Source organism: Dreissena polymorpha, chromosome 9 (genome assembly GCF_020536995.1).
Source record: "Dreissena polymorpha isolate Duluth1 chromosome 9, UMN_Dpol_1.0, whole genome shotgun sequence".
NCBI lineage: Eukaryota > Metazoa > Mollusca > Bivalvia > Myida > Dreissenidae > Dreissena > Dreissena polymorpha.
In genome coordinates, this window is record NC_068363.1 from 81,920,959 (window position 1) to 81,945,333 (window position 24,375).

General features: G+C 36.0%; 1 protein-coding gene across 1 annotated transcript in view; it reads right to left on the bottom strand.

The window, feature by feature from the left end:
* The window catches only part of LOC127843996 (casein kinase II subunit alpha-like), a 154,509-nt gene that overhangs the window by 106,408 nt on the left and 23,726 nt on the right, over positions 1-24,375 (bottom strand). Inside the window, exons 3-4 of the mRNA XM_052373958.1 lie at positions 18,926-19,027; positions 1,505-1,555 (exon numbers count right to left, since the gene is read on the bottom strand). Of these exons, the coding sequence (XP_052229918.1) occupies positions 1,505-1,555; positions 18,926-19,027 (153 nt within the window). The remainder of the gene's footprint in view (positions 1-1,504; positions 1,556-18,925; positions 19,028-24,375) is intronic.

Below are 24,375 nucleotides of genomic sequence, written 5' to 3' on the forward strand. Positions count from 1 at the left end.
ACTATTGCCTTCGAGGAACTTATCTGATGTTTTACGGAAAGGGCCGAAAATGTGCAAGTGTGGGTCAAGTTCCCCACAGGTACTACTTTCCTGTTCCCCCAATTTTTTTTCCATACCTAAAATTTTTCGTACCCAATTTTTTTTCGTACCCAATTGTTTTTTCATCCCCAATTTTTTGTTCGTACCCAAATTTTTTCGGTCCCAATTTTTTTGTTCCCATACCCAACTTTTTCGCAAAATTTTTGTACCATATTTTTTTTTTGTACCAACATACACAATTGTGGTGATTGTGGTGATGTAGATAAACTTAACTTGATGCTTTTATATCCATCCTCTCAAAAGCATCGTCACACCAGTACTGTCAGTACTTTGATTTACCGATCCGAACCATATTCAAACTCAACTGTCATATCCAAAAAACACATTTTCTGACCAAATTTCATGAACATTGGACCAAAAATGTGACTTTTAGAGTGTTCCCATGTTTGCACTATATACATATAGAGAAAACTGCCCCGCCCCCTTGCGGCCATGTTTTTTCACAGATCTGGACCATTTTAGAAAACCAATGCTTTGACCAACTTTCATGATGATTGGGCAAAAATTGTGACTTCTAGAGTGTTTACAAGGTTTCTCTATAGCCAAATAGGGAAAACTGCCCCGCCCACTTGCGGCCATGTTTTTCAACACACAGGAACCACTTTTGAACTCAATCAAGATATCATTAAGACAAACATTTTGACAAAGTTACATGAAGATTGAACATAAAATGTGACTTCTACAGTGTTTACAAGGTTTTGCTCTTTTTTTTTTACCTAGTGACCTAGTTTTTGACCCGGCACAACCCAGTTTGGAACTCGGCCAAGATTTTATTGGGGCAAAGCTTTTGACCAAGTTTCATGAAGATGGGACAAGAAATGTGGCCTCTAGAGTGCTTACGAGCAAATGTTTACGGAAGGACGGACGGACATACGACGGACAAAGACCAGTCAGAAAAGCTCACTTGAGCAATCAGGTGAGCTTAAAAGCAGCTCAATATCTGAAAGCATTGCTTACAAAACCTCCTGAAAAATGAATAATATAGAGAAAATTTAGTCCAAAGCCCATTACTTAACCACAAATCAATGGACCAGAACTAATTTCACTATTCATCTGTAAGGCATGACATTGTATGTAGACTTGCATACCAAAAATCAGCTCAATATCTGAAAGCTTTACATATAAATTATCCGGAAAACGGTTAATATAATTTTTTTAATATAAATCCACTTAAGTCTCAAGTCTCTATGCCTTTTACTTTCTATAAATAGAAGCTGATTATATCCCTTTAAACAAGATGGCCTGAAAGGCCTTAAGTCGCTCACGTGAGATTTAAAGGGGTTGACCTGTTCTGTGCAGCCCAAGATGTCCACTCTAATGAAGAGTGAACAATAAATGTAATTTCTTGAGTTCTTAAACCCAACTCAATCAAAAGGTTGATTTCTTAAAATAAATCCCAACATACCTTGAAATCTGTGTTGTTGATGTGCTCGAAGACAAGTGCTGGTGTTCTTGACTGAAAACAACACAACAGAACAAGGATTATCATAGGGAGACACCAAGGCAAATGCTTGCAAACGTTTACATGAAGAACTGAACAAGCAACTGGACCAGGCCTTGAAACAAAATTCCAGGGCCACTCGCCCTGCAGGTCGAGAAGGCCTGACAATCCACTGGCCTTTAATTTAATCTTCTCTCCCTGCATTTAAAAAACAAACAAGGGCTGTTTGTAAAACATGCATGCCCCCCATATGGGCTGTCAGTTGTAGTGGCATTGTGTGAATACGTTTTTTGTCACTGTGACCTTGACCTTTGACCTAGTGACCTGAAAATCAATAGGGGTCATCTGCCAGTCATGATCAATGTACCTATGAAGTTTCATGATCCTAGGCCTAATTATTCTTGAGTTATCATCAGGAAACCATTTTACTGTTTCGAGTCACTGTGACCTTGACCTTTGACCTAGTGACTTGAAAATCAATAGGGGTCATCTGCCAGTCATGATCAATGTACCTATGAAGTTCAATGATCCTAGGCATAAGCATTCTTGAGTTATCATCTGGAAACAATTTTTCTATTTCGAGTCACTGTGACCTTGACCTTTGACCTTGTGACCTGAAAATCAATAGGGGTCATTTGCCAGTCATGATCAATGTACCTATGAAGTTTCATGATCCTAGGCATAAGCATTCTTGAGTTATCATCCGGAAACCATTTTACGGTTTGAGTCACTGTGACCTTGACCTTTGACCTAGTGACCTGAAAATCAATAGGGGTCATCTGCCAGTTATGATCAATGTTCCTATTAAGTTTCATGATCCAAGGCTTACGCGTTCTTGAGTTATCCGGAAACCATTTTTCTATTTCGAGTCACTGTGATCTTGACCTTTGACCTAGTGAATGATAATCAATAGGGGTCATCTGCCAGTCATGATCAATGTACCTATGAAGTTTCATGATCCTAGGCATAAGCATTCTTGAGTTATCATCCGGAAACCATTTTACTATTTCGAGTCAGTGACCTTGACCTTTGACCCAGTGTCCTGAAAATCAATAGGGGTCATCTGCCAGTCATGATCAATAAAGCTATGAAGTTTCATGATCCTAGGCCTAAGCGTTCTTGAGTTATCATTCAGAAACCATCTGGTGGACGGCAAACGGACATACGGACGGACGGACCGGCATGCGCAAAAAAATATAGCCCCTCTTCTTCGAAGGAGGGCATAAACATATCTATATTTAGAGTTATGATCAACCAGACTTTTTTCTAAACTTAAATTATCATCCGACTTTGCCTCATTGTAATAAACAACAAGCACTGTTTGTAAAACATGCATGCCCCCCACAGGGTTCATACAGATTTTCTCCAATGAAATTCAAGCACTTTTAAGCACTTTTCAAGGGAAAAAATCCAAATTCAAGCTTTTTTTTAGTCCGACATACTGAAAACTGTATATTATTCTGTGGCCAATACTGACAATATTTTTGCTAAATTGGTCTCTTCTTGCTTATCATTCTATGAGAATTTCAACATTCTGCACTACCCTGCTACAGTAACAAGTGTTTAATCAAAAGTAAGATATTTCATTATGATATAGTAATTGACCAAGGCATTACACATACCAAAAAAAACCTGTTATTTGTATTGAATATCATTATGTATTCTACATGTTCATAACAGATATTCCAGTGGTATAATATAGCTGCTACAAAATGATAAAGACAATTATGCATCTGATACAAATAAATTCTGAAGTAACAAGGGCTGTTTGTAAAACATGCATGCCCCCCATATGGGCTCTCCATTGTAGTGACAGCCATGGTGTGAATATGTTTTTTGTCACTTTGACCTTGAACTTTGACCTAGTGACATGAATTAAATAGGGGTCATCTGCTAGTCATGATCAATCTACCTATCAAGTTTCATGATCCTAGGCATAAGCATTCTTCAGTTATCATCTGGAAACCATTTAACCATTTCGGGTCACCGTGGCCTTTGACCTAGTGACCTGAAAATCAATAGGGGTCATCTGCCAGTCATGATCAATGTACATATGAAGTTTCATGATCCTAGGCATAAGCGTTCTTGAGTTATCATCCGGAAACCATTTTACTATTTCCGGTCACCGTGACCTTTGACCTAGTGACCTGAAAATCCATAGGGGTCATCTGCCAGTCATGATCAATCTACACATGAAGTTTCATGATCCTAGGCATAAGCGTTCTTGAGTTATCGTCCAGGAACCATTTTACTATTTCGGGTCAACGTGACCTTGACCTTTGACCTAGTGACCTGAAAATCAATAAGGGTCATCTCCAAGTCATGATCAATCTACCTATCAAGTTCCATGATCCTAGGCATAAGCCTTCTTGAGTTATCATCCGAAAACCATTTTACTATTTCGGGTCACCGTGACCTTGACCTTTGACCTAGTGACCTCAAAATCAATAGGGGTCATCTGCAAATCATGATCAATGTTCCTATTAAGTTTCATGATCCTAGGCCCAAGCGTTCTTAAGTTATCATCTTGAAGCCACCTGGTAGACGGACCGACATACCGACCGACCGACGTGCAAAACAATATACCCCCTTTTCTTCGAAGGGGGGCATAAAAAAAGAAAACTAAAAATGTACAGAATCTCGCAACGGCAATATAAAATGCCATGTATTAATTGAGGCTTGTAAAAATTATACTTATTAAGTAATTTTCTACAGCAGGTACACATGTACAACTATACATGTAAAATCTGTTAAACATGCAATAGTGTACTGTGTATGTTCAGATTGAGAGTCTAGCTGCACTCATGTAGACAGATTGCAGTTTCTTCACGGTATCATTTAATTTATTTGACAATCAGTCAAGTGCAACTTTTTTGTCTTGTGCAGTACGTCTGAATGTATTGGGTTAACCGAATGAATTTGCTTCACAGACAAACTGCATTTTAGGTGGCTTTTCAACGCCGATTCCCCCATACTGTCGATCTCTATACCTGTTTTGCGTTCTTTACAAGATGCTTTGACTTTAGAATCGGCATTGTCATCAACCCAAGGGTACTTCAAAAGCCACCCTTTTTTGAAAAATGCACTTATTCGCTGGCATATTTCAACTTGTCTGCACCGTAATGGCATAATGCGTACAACAAAAACCGAAGTAGACCAATTGGCGGAAGATTAGTAGTAGTTGCCTCCCTTATGTTCTAAAACCCGTACCAACTTGTACCGATCCAGTACCTGCCCGTACAGATCAGAACCGTCATAAATCGTGAAAAAAATGACTTCCGACTCACGGAAATTAAATATTTGTATCCATTTTTCAAGCACTTTTCCAGCCAAATTCAAGCACTTTCTAAGCACTTTTCAAGGCTATGGTTGAAAATAAGCACTTTTAAGCACTCCAGATCGTTTTTAAGCACTTTTCAAGATAAACCTTGATTTTCAAGCACTTTTCAAGGTCTGTGCGAAAGCTGCCCCATATGGGCTGTCAGTTGTAGTGGCAGCCATTGTGTGAATACGTTTTTTGTCTCTGTGACCTTGACCTTTGATCTAGTGACCTGAAAATCTCAATAGGGGTCATCTTCGAGTCATGATCAATGTACCTATGAAGTTTCATTATCCTAGGTTTAAGCGTTCTTGAGTTATCATCCGGAAACCATTTTACTGTGTCAAGTCACCGTGACCTTTGAGCTTGTGACCTGAAAATCAATAGGGGTCGTCTGCCAGTCATGATCAATGTACCTATGAAGTTTCATGATCCTAGGCATAAGCATTCTTTAATTATCATCCACAAACCATTTTTCTGTGTAGAGTCACCATGACCTTGACCTTTGACCTAGTGACCTGAAAATCAACAGAGGTCATCTGAGAGTCATGATCAATGTAACTATAAGGTTTCATGATCCTAGGCGTAAGCGTTCTTGAGTTATCCGGAAACCATTTTACTATTTCGAGTCACTGTGACCTTGACCTTTGACCTAGTTACCTGAAAATCAACAGGGGTCATCTGCCAGTCATGATCAACGTACCTATGAAGTTTCATGATCCTAGGCGTAAGCATTCTTGAGTAATAATCCGGAAACCATTTTACTATTTCAAGTCACTGTGACCTTGACCTTTGACCTAGTGACCTGAAAATCAATATCTGCAAGTCATGATCAATGTACCTTAAAGTTCCATGATCCTTGGCCTAAGCATTCTTGAGTTATCATCCGGAAACCATCTGGTGGACGGACCAACAGACCGACATGTGCAAAACAAAATAACCCTTCTTCTTCGAATGGGGGGGGGGGGGGGGGGGGCATAAATATAAGAAGTACTATAACAAGAGGGCCAAGATGGCCCTGAATTGCTCACCAGACTAACCTTATTACATCAACTAAAATACTATCAGACCCTTATACAATCCCAAGCCAGATTTCATTAATTAATACATTCTGACAAAATTTCATTAAGATGTGATGAAAACTGTGACCTTTTTCATCGACAAAAGGTTTTACTAGAATTGGCCCGGTGACCTAATTTTGACCCTAGAAGACCCATATACGATCCAAAATCAGATTTTATCAAGATACACATTCTGACCATATTTCATTAAGATCAGATGAAAACTATGACCTCTATTGTCTACACAACGTTTTTCTATTATTTGACCTAGTTTTTGACCCCAGATGACCCAAATACAATCCCAACCCAGATTTCATCAAGATTGCACATTCTGACCAAATTTCATAAAGATTGGATGAAAACTGTGACCTCTCTTGTCTACACAAGGTTTTTCTATTATTTGACATAGTGACCTAGTTTTTGACCCCAGATGACCCAAATACAATCCCAACCCAGATTTCATCAAGATAAATAATTCTTACCAAATTTCATAAAGATTGGATGAAAACTGTGACCTCTCTTGTCTACACAAGGTTTTTCTTTTATTTGACTTAATGACCTAGTTTTTGACCCCAGATGACCCAAATACAATCCCAACCAAGATTTCATCAAGATAAACATTCTGACCAAATTTCATAAAGATTGGATCAAAACTGTGACCTCTATTGTCTACACAAGGTTTTTCTATTATTTGACCTAGTTTTTGACCCCAGATGACCCAAATACAATCCCAACCCAGATTTGATCAAGATAAACATTCTGACCAAATTTCATAGATTGGATGAAAACTGTGACATCTATTGTCTACACAAGGTTTTTCTTTTATTTGACCTAGTGACCTAGTTTTTGACCCCAGATGACCCAAATACAACCTAACCCAGATTTCATCAAGTTGAACATTCTGGCCAAATTTCATAAAGATTGGATGAAAACTGTGACCTCTACTGTCTACACAAACAAATTGTTGACGGACGCACAAACGCACGCCGGACATCACACAGTCATATAAGCTCACCATGTCACTTTGTGAAAGGTGAGCTAATAAACCAGTTATGTATTTGTTTGTTATATTGATAGAAAATGATTAAAATGAAATTTTATTCTTTGCCAAATGACCAATATATTAACTGTCTTTTTCACTATTAATCTATTAGCTAAGACCATGGACATCTATGAAACGAGCGCAGCCAATTTCGATAATTATTTTTACTGTGCACATGACATCATTTACATTGTCAAAATGAATGTGCAGTTTCTTTGTGAACTAAACCTATATTTTGGCAGAATTTAGATCGATGTGGCAGGAGTTCTGGAATTGAATTTATATTTCTCAACCGGAAAAACAGCACTTGCCCAATCGGTCAAGTATTGAACAAACTTTACTAGCCTGACAGTCAACTTCACTTGCAAATTCCAGCTGTCGAGTGGCTTTTTTAAGGCCTGTGGACAATAAATGTTAATGAAAAGAACCATTGACCTTGAATTGTGACCTTTAATTTGTTTACCTAGGAGCATGAGCATTGTTTGTGAAACTTTAAATGGTCCTCCCGGAATTATGATCAAAATGATCACTGTATTAATCAACAAATCAATAGGTCATCATGAATTATAATCCAAATTAATATTGTCCTGCAAATGCATTAAAAAGACCCTGACCATTAACTGAGGATCATGGAATTTATATGCAACACATTGTCTGGAAATAGATAAAAATCTTTAACAAGAGTGCCAAACTGTCACAAGATACGCCCGTTTTAAGACTTTGGACAACTTGATAACTTTACCATGACCCATATTTGAACTTGACCTACATATCATCTAGACACAACTTCTGACCAAAGTTGGTGAAGATCTGATGAAAACTACTTCAATTAGAGAGCAGACACCATGCTAAATGCTTGAAATGCACTACGGGACCTCGTGACCTAGTTTTTAACCTGGCAAGACCCATATTTGAACTTGACCTACATGTAGATATTGTCTAGACACAACTTCTGACCAAAGTTGGTGAAGATCGGATGAAAACTACTTCAATTAGAGAGCACTTGCTAAATTCTTGAAATGGTTTAAGTGACCCTGTGACCTAGTTTTTGACCTGGAATGACCCATATTCCAACTTGACCTAAATACTGTCTAGATACAACTTCTGACCAAGTTTGGTGAAGATTGGATGAAAACTACTTCAATTAGAGAGTGGACACCATGCTAAATGCTTGAAATGCACTAAGTGACCCTGTGACCTAGTTTTTGACCCAGCATGACCCATATTCGAACTTGACCTAGATATTGTCTAGATACAACTTCTGACCAAGTTTGGTGAAGATCGGATGAATACAATTTGAATTAGAGTCCGGACAAAGTGGCGCCGTTGAAAATGCACTAATTGACCCTATGACCTAGTTTTTGACCCGGCATGACCCATATTCGAACTTGGCCTATATATCAACTAGATGCAACTGCTGACCAAGTTTGGTGAAGATCGGATGAATACAATTTGAAATAGAGTCCGGACAAAGTGGCCCCTTTGAAAATGCACTTATTGACCCTATGACCTAGTTTTTGACCCGGCATGACCCATATTCGAACTTGGCCTAGATATCAACTAGATGCAACTGCTGACCAAGTTTGGTGAAGATCGGATGAATACAATTTGAATTAGAGTCCGGACAAAGTGATGCCTTCCGCCCGCCGCCAAGGGGTTTCACATAATACGTCCCGTATTTTATACGGGCGTATAAAAAGGTTGAAATCTTTGAAGGCATAAGGAGTAGAAACAACAAGAGCTTTGTTAGAGAAAAAATAGCAGAACCCTACTGGGTGAATAAAGTCAGATCTGCATGTCTGTGTGTAATCGAGTACTTAAAAGTTGATGAGGTCCTTCTGCGCCTGCAGCTGCATTATCAAGGTGCCTTTACCACGTGACTTTTTCGGCTATGTGTGGGACAATCGGATGTCAACAAACCATTGCTTCAGGTAACGTTTTTGATAATTTCTTCATTAATTCAGAACCATTATTAAAAAAACAAAGACGAGAGCCCGGTCATTGTCAAAATACACAACTGTGTTAAGTTTGCGCAAAATTAATTTAGTATTTTTTCCAAAAAGTGCAACCGCGCATTTGAAAAGACACGAATCGAAATGCTATGTGTGGTATATTTTTTGTTATTCAATCAACAAAACGTTCATTATAATATTGTCGAAGGTTTCAAAAATAGGGCAGACATTGTAATTCTTCATAGAGAAGCTACATACATTGTATGTTTGCACAAATACTTCTGATTCGGAGTGTGTGCTTAAAAATGCAATAATGCTATGTGTGGGACACGTTTTTGAAATGCTATGTGTGGTATACAAACTAAACTAGAGAATCGAAAGATCGACATAAACATCAATAATATTTTAAGTCTGTCTAAATAACAAAAGTTGGTTCATTAAACATTGTTGGTACTGTTTTGCGTGCTTTAAATATGATAATCACGACGTTCATGTTACTCAAAATTATCATGATTGTAGATAATTTATATTCATATTTTTTTACTTGTAGAATGCCATTTGTTTGGGAACAGTGTGGTAGAGAGGTCAAAACACAGTCAGGAATCTCCAAACACAAAGCCACCCACGCACGGGAAGGAAAATATTTCTGTTGCGGCAAACCTTTTCTTGTGAGTTTCTATAAAATTGATTGTTACAAAATGTTAAATTTTCAGCGAATTGTTACTTCCAACTAAGGCACTTGTTTAATACACAAAAAGCGTAAGGATTGTTTGTGCAAGGTGTCATGTGAATATAATTGTAACAAAATTAAAAAAAGTGTTATTGAACTTATAGTTGTGTGCTTTTTATCAGGAATGTGTAAACATATTAGACCGTAACGAGAGTTATTAAATAAGCATAAAGAGATAATACAGCATTATTTAAACAAATAGACAAAAGTATCAATAACTTATTTTTCTGTAAAATCATGTATTCGTATCTTAATCCTATTGAGCTATCTTATATATCACGCATGACAATTATTTATTTATTTTTGTAAGTTTTAAGTTTATTTCATGAGTATTTTGTTCTTTTCAGGGAGATTAAAGTATTTTTGGAAGCACCTTCAAGAGACATACTGATATCTTGATCAATTAAAAGTTGTCATATATAGTTAATGTTCAAAAGTTTAAAAGACTGTTTGTTTTGTTACCAGATGGCGCAAGTATTGCAGTGAAAGAAAACAATCAAAGTAAACATTAAATACACATTTAACAATTCAACAAATTGAACAACATGTATTGTTTATTACTTGGTGCGGTGGTAACAAGATCTTGCAGCCCCTATCATGACCGGGTCGAATGAGTATTTTCATTAAACATCTTACGCTATTTTCAGTTATTCAGATTTCATTTGAAATTGAGTTCATGAAGTATTAATACAATTAAATATGTTTGTTGGTATAATAAACCCCCAAAGCCAAGACTTTTTTGCGATGATCATTTGTTACGTGTTAATTAGATCATTTATATGTTTGTATAGCAAGATTTGTTACTTTGCGAATACGGATGTACTTCTTTATGTACTTGGTGCTTTAATTTCTATTGTAACATGTGCATGCTGGTTAAAAAGCAATGTTATTATTAATGAAGTGTTTATTTTTTATATACTTAAGATATTCATATGGAGATGATATTGGAAACTAAATGAACTTAATAGACCACAAACAATCATCATTGGATTTATATTGTTATTTGTTAAGAGTCAATTGTTTTATTAACATATTTACTCAGATTTTATATTCATCTAATCAATTTCATTAATAACATAGATACAAAACACATAAATATACACAAATATCAATACATACACTTTGTTTTGATTATGCCAAAATACATATTAAATGGTATGTTTGCATAGTTAGTTGAAATAGCTTTCGGTAAACATCACAGAATGAATCTGGGTTCGTCTCTGTCACTGTGGTTTTGATAATTAACTTGCCGCATAACACCTTCTGTGTGGTTTAATGGTGTTCATCTAATTCTAACACAGCTTCGCGCCTTAAAGCGTTACAAATCCTTCGACTAATTCTTGTCAAGTCTAAAAAAAAAACCAAGTAAAACCCATTTTAAAGCAAGTGCTTTTACTTTCTTTGTCATTCATTTATGAAAAAAAGGACCGAATTTAATAATCAGGCAGAAATATCAATCATGATATTTATTTAAAGACAATAAGTAAAAAAAAAGAAAATAATATAGTTAAACATAACGTGTTTGTTAAAAAAGACCATTGGTTGGATAACAAATACGCAGTGTATTTTATTAAAAATTATGTTCAATTAAACATGAATTGTTTAAACATTACACAATTACTTAAGTATTCCATCATGTAACATTTGGTTAATTTGATATATTTTCAGTACAGACTGAAGTATATGTTTTAGATTCTTACAAAACTGCGTTCAGATTAAATGCAGAACTGACGGGAAAATTCTTGCATACCACACATAGCATTTCAAAAATGTGTCCCACGCATAGCATTATTGCATTTTTATACACAGACTTCAAATCAGATGTATATGCGCAAACATACAATGTATGTAGCTTCTCTATGAAGAATTACAATGTCTGCCCTATTTTTGAAACCTTCGACAATATTATAATGAACGTTTGTGTTGATTGAATAACAAATACACCACACATAGCATTTCACTTTGTGTCTTTTCAAACACGCGGTTGCACTTTTTGGAAAAAATACTTCATTAATTTTGCGCAAACTTAACACAGTTGTGTATTTTGACAATGACCGGGCTCTCGTCTTTGTTTTTTTTGAAAATGGTTTTGAATTAATGAAGGAATTATCAGAAAGGTACCTGAAGCGATAGTTTGTTGACATCCGATTGTCCCACACATGCCGAAAAAGTCACGTGGTACATGCACCTTGATTATGTGAGGACCAAGAGTGTGTCTCTGCACTCATATCTAATTAACTCACTAGACTGACAAGAGATGGGAAGATTTTTTAATAAAGCTGCGACTTCCAGCTATAAATTGTTTTATGATAGGCATTGAATTTTGGAATGGCCTTGTGTTTGAGGGGAAACCGGAGTATCCTAAGGAAAGCCCACCTTTCTGCTATGTATACCAACAACCAAACTCGCATGCTTCCGGGAAGACAGATTGAACACATGCCCCTGGGTGAGGAGCTCATGTATTAAGCACTGCGCTAACTGGACAGACAAAGTCAGACCTGCAGTATTAAAGTTTAATTAACTTAGCATAAAGGGACTTGTTCACAGATTTTGGCATGTTTCAAAATTTGCCATTAAATGTTTTAAATTGATAAATGTAAACAATGGAATTAAAGATCACAAAGAATAAAAGTTAAGAAAGAAAAAAAAATAATCGACACGTGGGCTCAAACCACTGACCCTTGGAGTAAAAGGTTTGCGCTAAGACCACTCAGCCATCTGTGCCGATATAATCACCCAGGTATTTTGTAATTTACATAAACAAACCCCTGCAATGTTGCTAATACAATGATTATCAACAGAACTTTCAAAATTAGTCCATGTTTTGTGTTTGTAATGCTTTATAATTTTCAGAGTTTTAAATCAAAAGATGCATATAATCAGGGATCATATTTTTTTCGGTTTTGTCGGTCCTAGACCGATTGGGGTCATGAAAGACCGATTGAAAATCCCAAACAGTCGGTCCTATTCTGTTTGCATGTCATGAAATCGATTACACAGTGAACATGCTAACACCCCCTATTTACATTCTTATCTCGATTAGGTGTGATATACCATTCCCTGCAGTCTCTAAACCGGTCAGGACCAGTTTATTGCATGTCAGCCAACTAGTATGACCCCAAGCAGCGAAGATTCGCGCGGTTAAGTATTAGTCATGCATGAATAACCCGTGTCAATATCAATCGATAATTTCAATGGCTTATACCTAGCACACTAATTAATCGGTCCATAATGTTTACTTCGGAGATGGAAATCTTGATGTTATCCTCGTGGAAATTGTGCATTTCATGCATGAAACAGTAAACTTTCATATAAACAAAGAAGAAGTTTAGATGCGTGGTATCAAATCACACAGACAAATAATATTGACAACAATGAAAAAAAGTTAGATAAAACAGCACATGAAACACGGAGCGTATATTGACTCATCTAGAGTCCGTGCACGAGACAACAATGAAATAGCAAATGATAAAACCAATTGAGAAAACTCTTATTTACCGTTTAAAAAAATGCCTAAGGGAATTTAACTTGTACTTCTATTATACCACCTTCATGAATGGAAAAACCAATTGTATATACAGTACAGCCTATGCGGAACAAACGTATTTTGCGATCCGCAACGCAGAGCTCGACAAATCCACTCGCCCGCTCGTAATTACGAGAAGAAATCGGCTCCGGACGAGTAAATATTCCGGCAGCGCTCGTCCTGCAGGGCGAGTGGCATTTCTGGCCGAAAAGATTAAAATTTCAAGTTTTAACACATCTTTGCCAAACAAAACAACGTTTAATCAGCGATTAAAAATTAACCGGATGTTGATTTATGCACACTGCGCTAAAATTAGCATGTTCCCGTTACGCGCAGATACCGGTATGTACAGTACGGTATACAATCTTTTAATACTGCTATAAAATTCGTCTTAATTCTTCACATCTTTAGATTTAAAGAGTGGCTATTGGCAAGTTTTAATGGACAAAAATGACAAAGAGAAAACTGCCTTTTGTACACACAGAGGCTTAATTGAGTTTAACAAAATGCCTTTCGGACTCTAATGCTCCTAAAGTATAATCATAATGATTGAAATGAAAAACAAACAAGTTGAAAGTGTGTTAAAACAGTTTATTAACTTTATTTAAGTTCATGAGTTAACAGTTCTATATGATAACCAATAGAAAATCACAATAAAACATATTAGTTACTGATTTATTACATGTTTTTCCCAATAAATTGCAGGGCAAGTACATATTTCAGCAGGGCAAGTGAAAATTCTTAGCTACTTGCCCTGCAGGGCAAGTTGCTGAAAAAGAATTTGTCGACCCCTGGCGGCGGCAAGGCGAAAGGAGTCGATGCCGCGGTAGTCATTGAAGCCGCGGCAAGTCGCATTTTGCCGCGAAGCTTAACATCTGTCCGCCGAGGCATGCCGCGATCCGCGACATGATGCCGAGTCGATGCGCATCATGAAATAAAAAATCTTTTTAAAACAAGGGCTGTTTGTAAAACATGCATGCCCCCTATATGGGCTATAAGTTGTAGTAGCAGCCATTGTGTGAATACGTTTGTGGTGGTGGTGGTGGTGGTTACAAAAATGCAGTTAGCCTTACATTTGGTAAAATTTAAATAAATTACAAGGGAGGCAAATGCTGTTACAAAAAGAACATGCATAAACGGTAGTTGTTTCCCTTGTTTGAACCATGCTAAATCCTTAAAATGCCTATTTGCAGAAATTGTGACCTTCACCTGTGACCTTGACCTTTGACCAAGTGACCTTATATCAATAGGGGTCATCTGCAAGTCATGATCAATGATCCTAGGCCTAAGCGTTCTTGAGTTATCATCCGGAAACCATCTGGTGGACGGACCGACAGACCGACCGGCAGACCGACCGACATGAGCAAAGCAATATACCCCCTCTTCTTCGAAGGGGGGCATAATTATTAGTGACACGTAGTTAACAAATTTTGAAAGAACAATTATAATAATAATTAAAATCATAATAAATTTATTGTGCGCGGATTGTATTAGCATATACATGTAAGCATAGTTAATGTGTCTGGCCAATTAAGTTTGTTTCCCGCCCGTAGTGTATGTATTTCACACATAAACAAGGTCACGTAATGATGTTTTCGCACATACAAGTGGTCAAGGCTCCAGCATATGGTGGATTTATAAATTAATTGCATGTTGATTTTGCTATTATATTTAAGCTGAGAAAATTAGCAGTTTGAAGCCACATCAATTATCAACACGGTGAAGACGTATTTGTTGTTTTGTTAATTATCAGCTTACTATAACTATTGTTTGAATATGCATATATAAACACGTTTTATTTTGTTCATATTATACAGTTAATATCGCTACTAATTACCCGATAATCCTGTATATTCCCGTTTTAAAGCAAATGCTGGTAAATATTTACGATACACAAACATTCTCCATCTTTCCTTAAGTATCAAATACGTTTTAGCATTTGTTTTTATTTAAAGAGATGATGAAATAACGTCTTATGGGGGCGGGTTTTTTTTCCACTGAACACACGATTTACGCCTGACGTGATGTTCATGTATTTATACAACACAAAATACACCCACACTTTCCAAACTACGTTCTACATGTCTGCATAATTTTCGCGCGCTTTTTATGAAACAAAGGATATTTTAGCACTGTTTATTTGACGTTCCAATTTGCCAAAGGTCGCGTTAGCATCAAAATTCGGAAGTGTGTTCGGATTACAAATTTAATAATGATAATTTGATAATCAAACGAAACATTAACAGTTGCGCATAATTTATTCAACGATAATTTGTTAAAACGCATTACGTGTCCAGTGTTCGACACTTACGGGAGTCCGAGACTCCTAGAAATGAGACTCGGGCTCCTTGTTTTTGTGTCATGGCAGTCCCATGGACTCCTTGAAAATCATCTTTAAATTATAAACATAGCAATCAATTTACTTTTTTGTATCTCGAGATCGGCATGCCTGAACTTTTGCACATCCGAAAACATATGTCACTCATTATTTTGCTTGAACACATCGACAAAAGAAAACATTCCGAATTTTTTCTTCCCTGTCGCAGTCCTTGCGTGTAGTAAAAAGGGAACTCTAGAACCTACTCGATCGTGGCCGTTTTTTTCTCTGCCATTTTTGATAAATTAAACCAGATTTTGCTTGTTATCACTATAAAAATCATAATACCCGAATTTGTTTACACAATGCACGTTTCATGGACCCTAGTAACTGAAGACAGAAAATGCGTGAATAACTATGTGTCGCTATCAATCGATTAGTTCAGAGGTTTATTGCATTTCGTTGATTTTGTTATACCGACCACACTTATCTATCCCTATGGTGTATCCCTCCACGATAAAATCATTGCAAGTTACTCAAGAGACTGATGATGGCAACCGGATGTAATCCTCGTGGAAATTGTGTTTTTCATGCACAATACTAAAAAATTATTTTTCGACACGTACAGTGTTTTAACAAATTATCATTGAAATCATTACACAACTATGAATGTTTGTTTTGTTGAATTATCCAATGAGCATAATACAAATTTTTCCGAAACACACTTCCGACTTTTAATGTTAACAAATACTATCTTCAAATCAACAGTGATAATGTATTTCATGTTGATGCTTTGTTCCGATAAAAAGCGCGCAAACATTATGTTGCATGTACAACGCCACGTGGTCCACATCAAAAGCGAGGACGTATTGATTTTTGTATGTGTACACACCTTGTTATAAGCGCAGAGAACATTACGATCTTTTAATTTTGGTTAAAAGTTTCGTAGTTTATTTAATAAAATTATATGGCGAATATTTTTTATTGACATTTCATCTAAATTAATTTCAAATCAAACACGCTGTATCTTTATCGTTACGGTCTTTAAGATACCAGTAAGTAGAAATCTAATTATTTAAACAGTTATTCTACTTAAATTATACATATTAAACAGAAAATCCGGACAAAACTGGCATTAGTGTTAGGCGTTTTGAAAGCACGCTTAGACTGCATGTAGACCTTGATGTTTTGACAAAAGTGATTAAAATGTGGGAATGCACATCTGCCGATGTGGTCAGTAATGACCGGTAATACTTTGATCTGAATCGCATTATTGTTTAAATTAATAATTTCTTTAAAAAAGTAATGAGCAAAAATATATAAAGCAATGAAACATATAGGACTGTTACACCCGTAAGATGTGAATCATTAACATAATTTTCCGATTATGGTTTTTAATCCTAATCCCAATGTTAACAAGCAAGCATACATATACATGCATAATTAACAAAAATATATTGTTTAAACCTTACAATAATTAACTTAAATTGTATTGGAATGGGTTAAATAATGCTGCAATGATAGATAACATATGATAACAATTATTGAACTTCGATCTGAAACCAAAGATGACCGAGAATTAAACATATCATGGATTAACATGTGTAATAACCCAAAAAATAATGTATATAGTATCTGTTTGTTGGACTCCCTGTAGTCTGTTAGGACTCCTAAATTTTTAAAGTAGAGAGTCCAAAGGACTCCTTACTCAGATTAGTTAGAGTCAAACACTGCGTGTCGTATCGCTTATTAAAACGTGAAAATAATAATTATGAAACCAGCGTAAATCTTGGTTTCTACGCTACACATACATGTACGTGGATATCTTTTCACTCGATCCGCCGCTTACGTATGCGGCGGATTTACTCCACGAAAGTACGCGAGGTTAATACAGACTCGGCGTCGTTGCGCGAATCGATGCCGATTGCCACGGCGATACGCCGCATGAACACACAATTTTTTCCTCCGCTTACTACAGCGATTTTACTCCTTCTTTATAAAGTACCGGTAAATGGCACTTTCCCAATAACGAAAAAAAATACAAATTTCCCAATTGCTGTCCTTAAATTCCCAATTAAAGGTAAAAAAAAAAAAAAAAAAATTTTTTTTTTTTTTTTTTTTTAAGCAACATTTAGTTAGTTTCCCTTTGCAGCTCTATAGCTTGAACCTAGGTTTATATAATATTGACAGCTTGAAAACACTTGGTTATCAATTTTAAAGTATTCGCGAGCAAAAAATCAAATACACCAATTTCCCAATTTGAGGTTTTCACGACTCGATTTTTCCCAATTTTGATGTTTTAACAACTCGATTTTTCCTAATTGGACCGGTACGGGTACTTTTCCCAATTGGACAAAGAAAATCGCTGTACTAATAATCTGGCCGTGGCGTAGCCGCGGATTATGTTTGTGCTGCGTTAGCTGTACTGTACTTTAACGTAATTTGTCGTGATTTCGGATATAAATTTTCGGACACATTTTCCCCAGTTAAATCCAGACCGATTGATGTTGCCGGAAAATATGATCTCTGCATATAATTGATATTTTAGAGCCTGGCAAATGTTCAGTATTACTATTTCCTTGCAAAAAACATAATAACAATGAAAATTTTTAAATTTCTGAAACATTTTTTTCAATTTTATCAATTTTTCAAAATGTCAAACAGGGTTTTTTATCATTATATAAAAGGGACCTATTAAAGGCCCCTTCCCTATTGAAAATTTCTTTAAAATCATGCAGTTTTCCCAAAAAACCTAACTTACACCAGCTTTTTCTTTTCCCATAGCAGTAATTTTAGCGAGAATTCTTCCCAAAATGAGCAATTTCTTCCCAAAATCCATAGACTAGGGCCTCTTCCCAATGAAGCGTGGAAAACCCCTGCTTTAAAAGGGTCCATTTAAGTTTTTTTAAGTTATGGCATGTGTGCAGATTTAAGTTTTCAATTATCACTGTAGCAGCCACAATTATGGCCTGGCAAACAACAAACTGAATCAACATTGACCTTCTGGTCCTCAATTTACAGATTTTCATCAACCAAGCTCAAGTAGTTTTTTAGTAATCTTTTGATCAAGATTTTTCATACACCAACAAACAGACAAGTGCAATATTTCATGCCTCTCACTCTGTGAGGGAATAACAAGAGATGTGTTTGTCAGAAACACAATGCCCCCTACTGTGCCACTTTGAAACCATATATTTGACCTTTGACCTTGAAGCATGACCTTAACCTTTCTCCACTCAAAATGTGCAGCTCCATGAGATACACATGCATACCAAATATCAGGTTGCTATCTTCAATATTGAAAAAGTTATGGGTAATGTTAAAGTTTTCAGATGGACGGACAAACTGACGGACAGACAGACTGACGGACAGTTCAACTGCTATATGCCACCACCCTACCGGGGACATAAAAACCTAATGGGAAACTGAAACGCTTACCACAGGGTCCTTTACAATGGCCAATAATGCTATAACATTAGTGCCACCTCGCAAATTCTCTAATATTTTAATTTCCCTTTTGATTTTCTTCTTTTTCACTGGCTGAAAAGCAAACAAACATTAAATTATTGTCTAAGCATTTTTATTATTACACAAACAAGACACTTTTTGCAATCAAATTTTTTACAAAGCTGACTACTTTGCACATAATTTGCATCACATTAGCATGAACCAACGAGAGAGGCAACTCACAAATGTCTCAAATCAGCAGTAAACAAAGGCAGTCTGCAAAATTAACCCATCGCCTGATCGCAAATGCGATGAAATCTTGGCTCTGGCAATAGAAATATTAAATATATAGATCGCCTGAATTGCAATGAAAAAAAAATCCAAGAAAATAAACTAATACATCATCAATTTACACTTTTTAGGTGTAAATTTACAGTGACACCGCTTGGTTACTTCCCTTCATTTCCTATCATAAGTGATCTCCCTTAGATGTTATAGAGAGTGTAAAGTCCGGCTCCCATATTTAAAATGTTGTAATACTTTTTGTAAACTGAACTTGCATTCTACGCCAATAAATGAAATAATAGTGCGAGGGTTTTTATAAATTAAGTAAACGGTTGAATGTGTGTCATTAATAGCTTTGAAATAACGAAATAACCGTTACAGTGTTTATCATTCAAATGATATCCTTTCATGATAATGTCACTGTTAATTAGTTCAATTTTTTCTGGCTATGAAAAATTTCCTCTGGCTATTACATTTTCAAAGTTACATAGCCACATTGGCTATGAAGACAAAAAAGTTAGTTTTGCAGACTGCAAAGGGGTTCTTTATATTCTCGCTTTACACGTTACTAAATAATATTCAAAACCTCTTTTCTGAATGAATTTAACAGTCTGAAATCATCTAATCATGAAAGTTGAAACATTTATCTTGCATAACATTCAATGCAATGCTGCATGCAACTTATTTAGAAAATAAAAGTCGTAAACCAAAAAGTTCGGAATGTTTTTTGTCGAGGTTATAGACAGTGTACCTGGCTGAAATCAATGAAATATAACTTTTAAAACATAAATGTATTAGAATTCAACAAGAGAGTTGTAGAATATTTGTGGAAAACATAAGAATTTAGATTAAAACTTGTATCAGCTACAATTTTACGAGTGGTTACAGCAAACTGCTTAAATACATAATAGTTTTCATATTTTACAATGTTGTTTGATCAGCCTTGAAATACACTACGCAACCATGATTTTTGCCTTTATATTACATGACCGCGTTAGGGCCAACGTGACAAATTGCGGTGATTCGCCGCAATAATGGGTGATTCACGTTGATTCCGCCGTGATTTCACTCTGACCATCTTGCGATGAGATCAGCTGTAGAAGACGGAAGAAGTTGCATGTATGCGATTGAGGCAGTTGAAACGTATGTATCGGGGAATCGAGGGACTCGGGGGGAAAATACGACTATTACATTAAAATCAGTTCTGAGTTCTCCATGGCTTCAAACTGTTAATTGCATAATCAACGCAATTATCACTCCTGCAGATGCGGTATTCTACAGCTAGGTTTTGTTTTATACACGGCATTTAAAAAGACAGAAAAAACCTGTGAGGGACATGGGTGTGAAATATATGTTGAAATTGTAAAACGGATACTCTCTAATATCTGCATACAATGATAATAATCCCATATTGCTATAATAGCTGTGAAGATTATACATGTAACGTAGGAAAATCGTACTTCACCGTGTTTGATCGTGAACGCAGTGAATCACCGCAGAGATTCTATTTATAGCATATGCGGTGATCATGCTCAACCAAGCGTGATAACAAGCGCGAGATCGCGGTGATTTTTCACACAAAATAAATAATGACCACAGCATGTTGGTGATTTAGGCAAAAATCGCGGGTCGCGTAGTGTTATAACAATCTCAAACAAGAGCACCGCCTTGCGGGTGCAGACCGCTCATCTATTTTCTTTTAAAGGAAGGTGAAGGGACTCTCAATTTCAATCACAAAGGAGGGAGGGGTGGAGTGAAGAGAGGTGTATAGTGTGGGGGTGTGGACATTTATTACATTATCTTCCAAAAATGCGGAAAAAAAATGAAAAAAAAAAACATTCAGGGGTGGGGGGGGGGTGGGGGGGGGAGGGGATTCTTGGGTGCGATGGTTGGACGGTATTTCAAAAATAAAATAATAAAAATTACTATTTGTGTTTTTTAACCGTTTAAAAAAAAAATTGGGGGGTGGGGTGGGGGTGGGTAAAGTGTGAGGGTGTGGTGGTCATTTGTGAGATGATCTTAAAAAAAAAAAAAAAAATTAGGGGGGGGGGAGGGCACGGGGGATGGTTTGGGTGGAGTCTATTGTGGTATGTCAGGTAAGAGTAGTTTTGTCAAAGTATCAATCAAATCTAATCATAAATAAAGAAGTTATGGCAAATTTAGCAAAATTTAATAATTTGACCTTGAGAGTCAAGGTCATTCAAAGGTCAATGTAAAATTCAACTTGCCAGGTACAGTAACCTCATGATAGCATGAATGTATTTGAAGTTTGAAAGCAATAGCCTTGATACATTAGAAGTAAAGTGGATCGAAACACAAAATTTAACCATATATTCAAAGTTACTAAGTCAAAAAAGGGCCATAATTCCGTAAAAATGACAACCAGAGTTATGCAACTTGTCCTTTTACTGTACCCTTATGATAGTTTGCGAGTGTTCCAAGTATGAAAGCAATATCTATGATACTTTAGGTGTAAGGTGGACCAAAACACAAAACTTAACAAAATTTTCAATTTTCTAAGTATACAGGGCCCATAATTCCGTCCAAATGCCAGTGAGAGTTACATAACTTTGCCTGCACAGTCCCCTTATGATATTTAATAAGTGTTGCAAGTATGAAAGCAATAGCTTTGATACTGTAGGAATAACGTGGACCTAAACACAAAACTTAACCAAATTTTCAAATTTCTAAGTATAAAAAGGGCACATAATTCTGTCAAAATGCCAGTCAGAGTTACATAACTTTGCCTGCACAGTCCCCTTATGATAGTTAGTAAGTGTTGCAAGTATGAAAGCAATAGCTTTGATACTTAAGGAATAAAATGGACCTAAACACAAAACTTAACCCAAATTTTCAATTTTCTAAGTATAAAAAGGGCACATAATTCTGTCAAAATGCACGCCAGAGTTATCTTACTTTGCCTGCCCAGTCCCCTCGTGATAGTAAGTAAGTGTACCAAGTTTGAATGCAATAGCATTGATACTTTCTGAGAAAAGTGGACCTAAACGCAAAACTTAACCGGACGCCAACGCCGACCCCGAGGTCGACGCCAAGGTGATGACAATAGCTCATAATTTTTTTTCAAAAAATAGATGAGCTAATGATAATCAAAATCATACATTAATCAACCTGTAATATTCAGTAACACCAAAATCTTTGGGCACAACCATCGTGTTTTTCGGAAACCCAACATATTGTTTTTCAGAAATCGGTGATCAGTTATTTCCATAACTTCTCAGAAAATTTCAGCAGACATATTGTTGTTCATATTCTTATGTTTTTCTCAAATATTCTACCATGACATTGTTGTATACCAAGACACACATGATTTTAACATAATACAGGACCCTAATTCTATCAAATCTGCCGCCGAATTTCGGCTGCAATCCCCCACCTGAAAAGTATATTTTTTTCCCCAAAAAAAACTGAATTTTCCCCCCCCCAGAAAATGTAACAAAAAATATTAAAAAAATCGCTGATTTATAGTTGAAAATTGACTCCAATATAGTCCTAACGAAAAAGAAGTATTGTTTCCGGTTACCCGACTGACCCAGTTTTTTAACCGCCGATTTAAAAGGTTTTTCTGTTATAAAATCCGTGTCCGAATTTTATGTCCCAAATTTACGCAACTGCGGAAAGCGTCTGAATCATTCAGAACTGTTATTTTTGTTAATGTTTTGTTTCATTGACATTTATTCTAATTAATAAATGCTTTATTCAAAATGCAGTCTTCAGTTTTCAAAGAATATTTATTTTTATTATATATCCAATAAATTCATCCAATGAGCATTCTTAACATGTACCACGTGACCGTCCAATATATTCCGTTATTGGATCCAAAAAGTCTGTATTTTTTCCATATTGGATAGTTGAGTACAAGTGCACTAAGCAATTGTTTTATAACGATAAAAGCCGTTACCGTAAAAAGTATCCAAATGTACAATAATTGATTCAAACGGGCGCTAGTCTTGACAATAGCATAGATGCAATTAAAGCATTTTAAACTCAAAATTAAAATTAACATTAAACAAAGAGCTTAAGAAAGGGATATATAATAAAAAGCTTATTAGACGTTTAAACTGTGCAATACGTGATATATTTGGACTCGCACACATTTTGAAGTCATATTGGACTCGCCTAACGGCTCGTCCAATATGACTTCATACTGTGTGCTCGCCCAAATATATCTCCGTATTGTACAGTGAAACGTCTAATAACCTATAAGTACAGTAATTTACAGATATAGACAAAAGCTTTTTCTGTTACAAAATCCGCGTCCTAATTTTATGTCCGAAATTTACGCAACTGCGGAAAGCGTCTGAATCGTTCAGAACTGTTATTTTTGTTAATGTTTTGTTTCATTCACATTTTTTCTAGTCAATAAATGCTTTATTCAAGATGCAGTCTTTAGTTTTCATAGAATATTTTTTTTGTACAAAAATTTACAGAGAAAGACAATCTGGATCAAACATTTTCTTATTAAGAACTATATCTGAAAGTTAGATATTATGTCGTCATGCATTTCACACTGCTGATACCTGAAAATAATGACATTCTCATTAAGTTAAATATTCAATTAAGTGTTGTGGTAAGAAAAAAAAGCCTACCAACCAACCCACATATAAATTAAATTACTGTTATATAGTCATAAGATTGAGTAAAAGTCCACCTTTCTGTCCTATAGACAGTCACATATATAGAAATATATGTTTATAACAGTTAAACACAGTTGTAGTTTTTTTATAAAAATTCCCCCATTTACAAAAAATTCCCCCTCCTAAGGGCTGCGGACCCCTTTCCCCAAAGTAGTGTGAGGGCGCTGTAATATTTCCTTTATTTTGCTGCGTAATTCTGTCTATTTCAGGCAACTAGAATGGATGGTGGCCATTATCTGGGCCCTTTCTGTCAGGAAATAGGCGTGAAAAACATTCATTTAATTGAACATGGAAATCATCCACCACTAACAGAAAACGTTTTACTAACAGAAGCTGATGTATATCATGTCCAAATGACCAAATATAACTGTTTAACAATTAGAAGTGAGATGCTTTATTTTCTGATGTTTTATGTTTCTTTTTCCCTTTCAAATGATGTACACTGGTGTGATTCTATGTTTAAATAATTCGTTTGAAACATTTATGCAGCATACTGTTTAA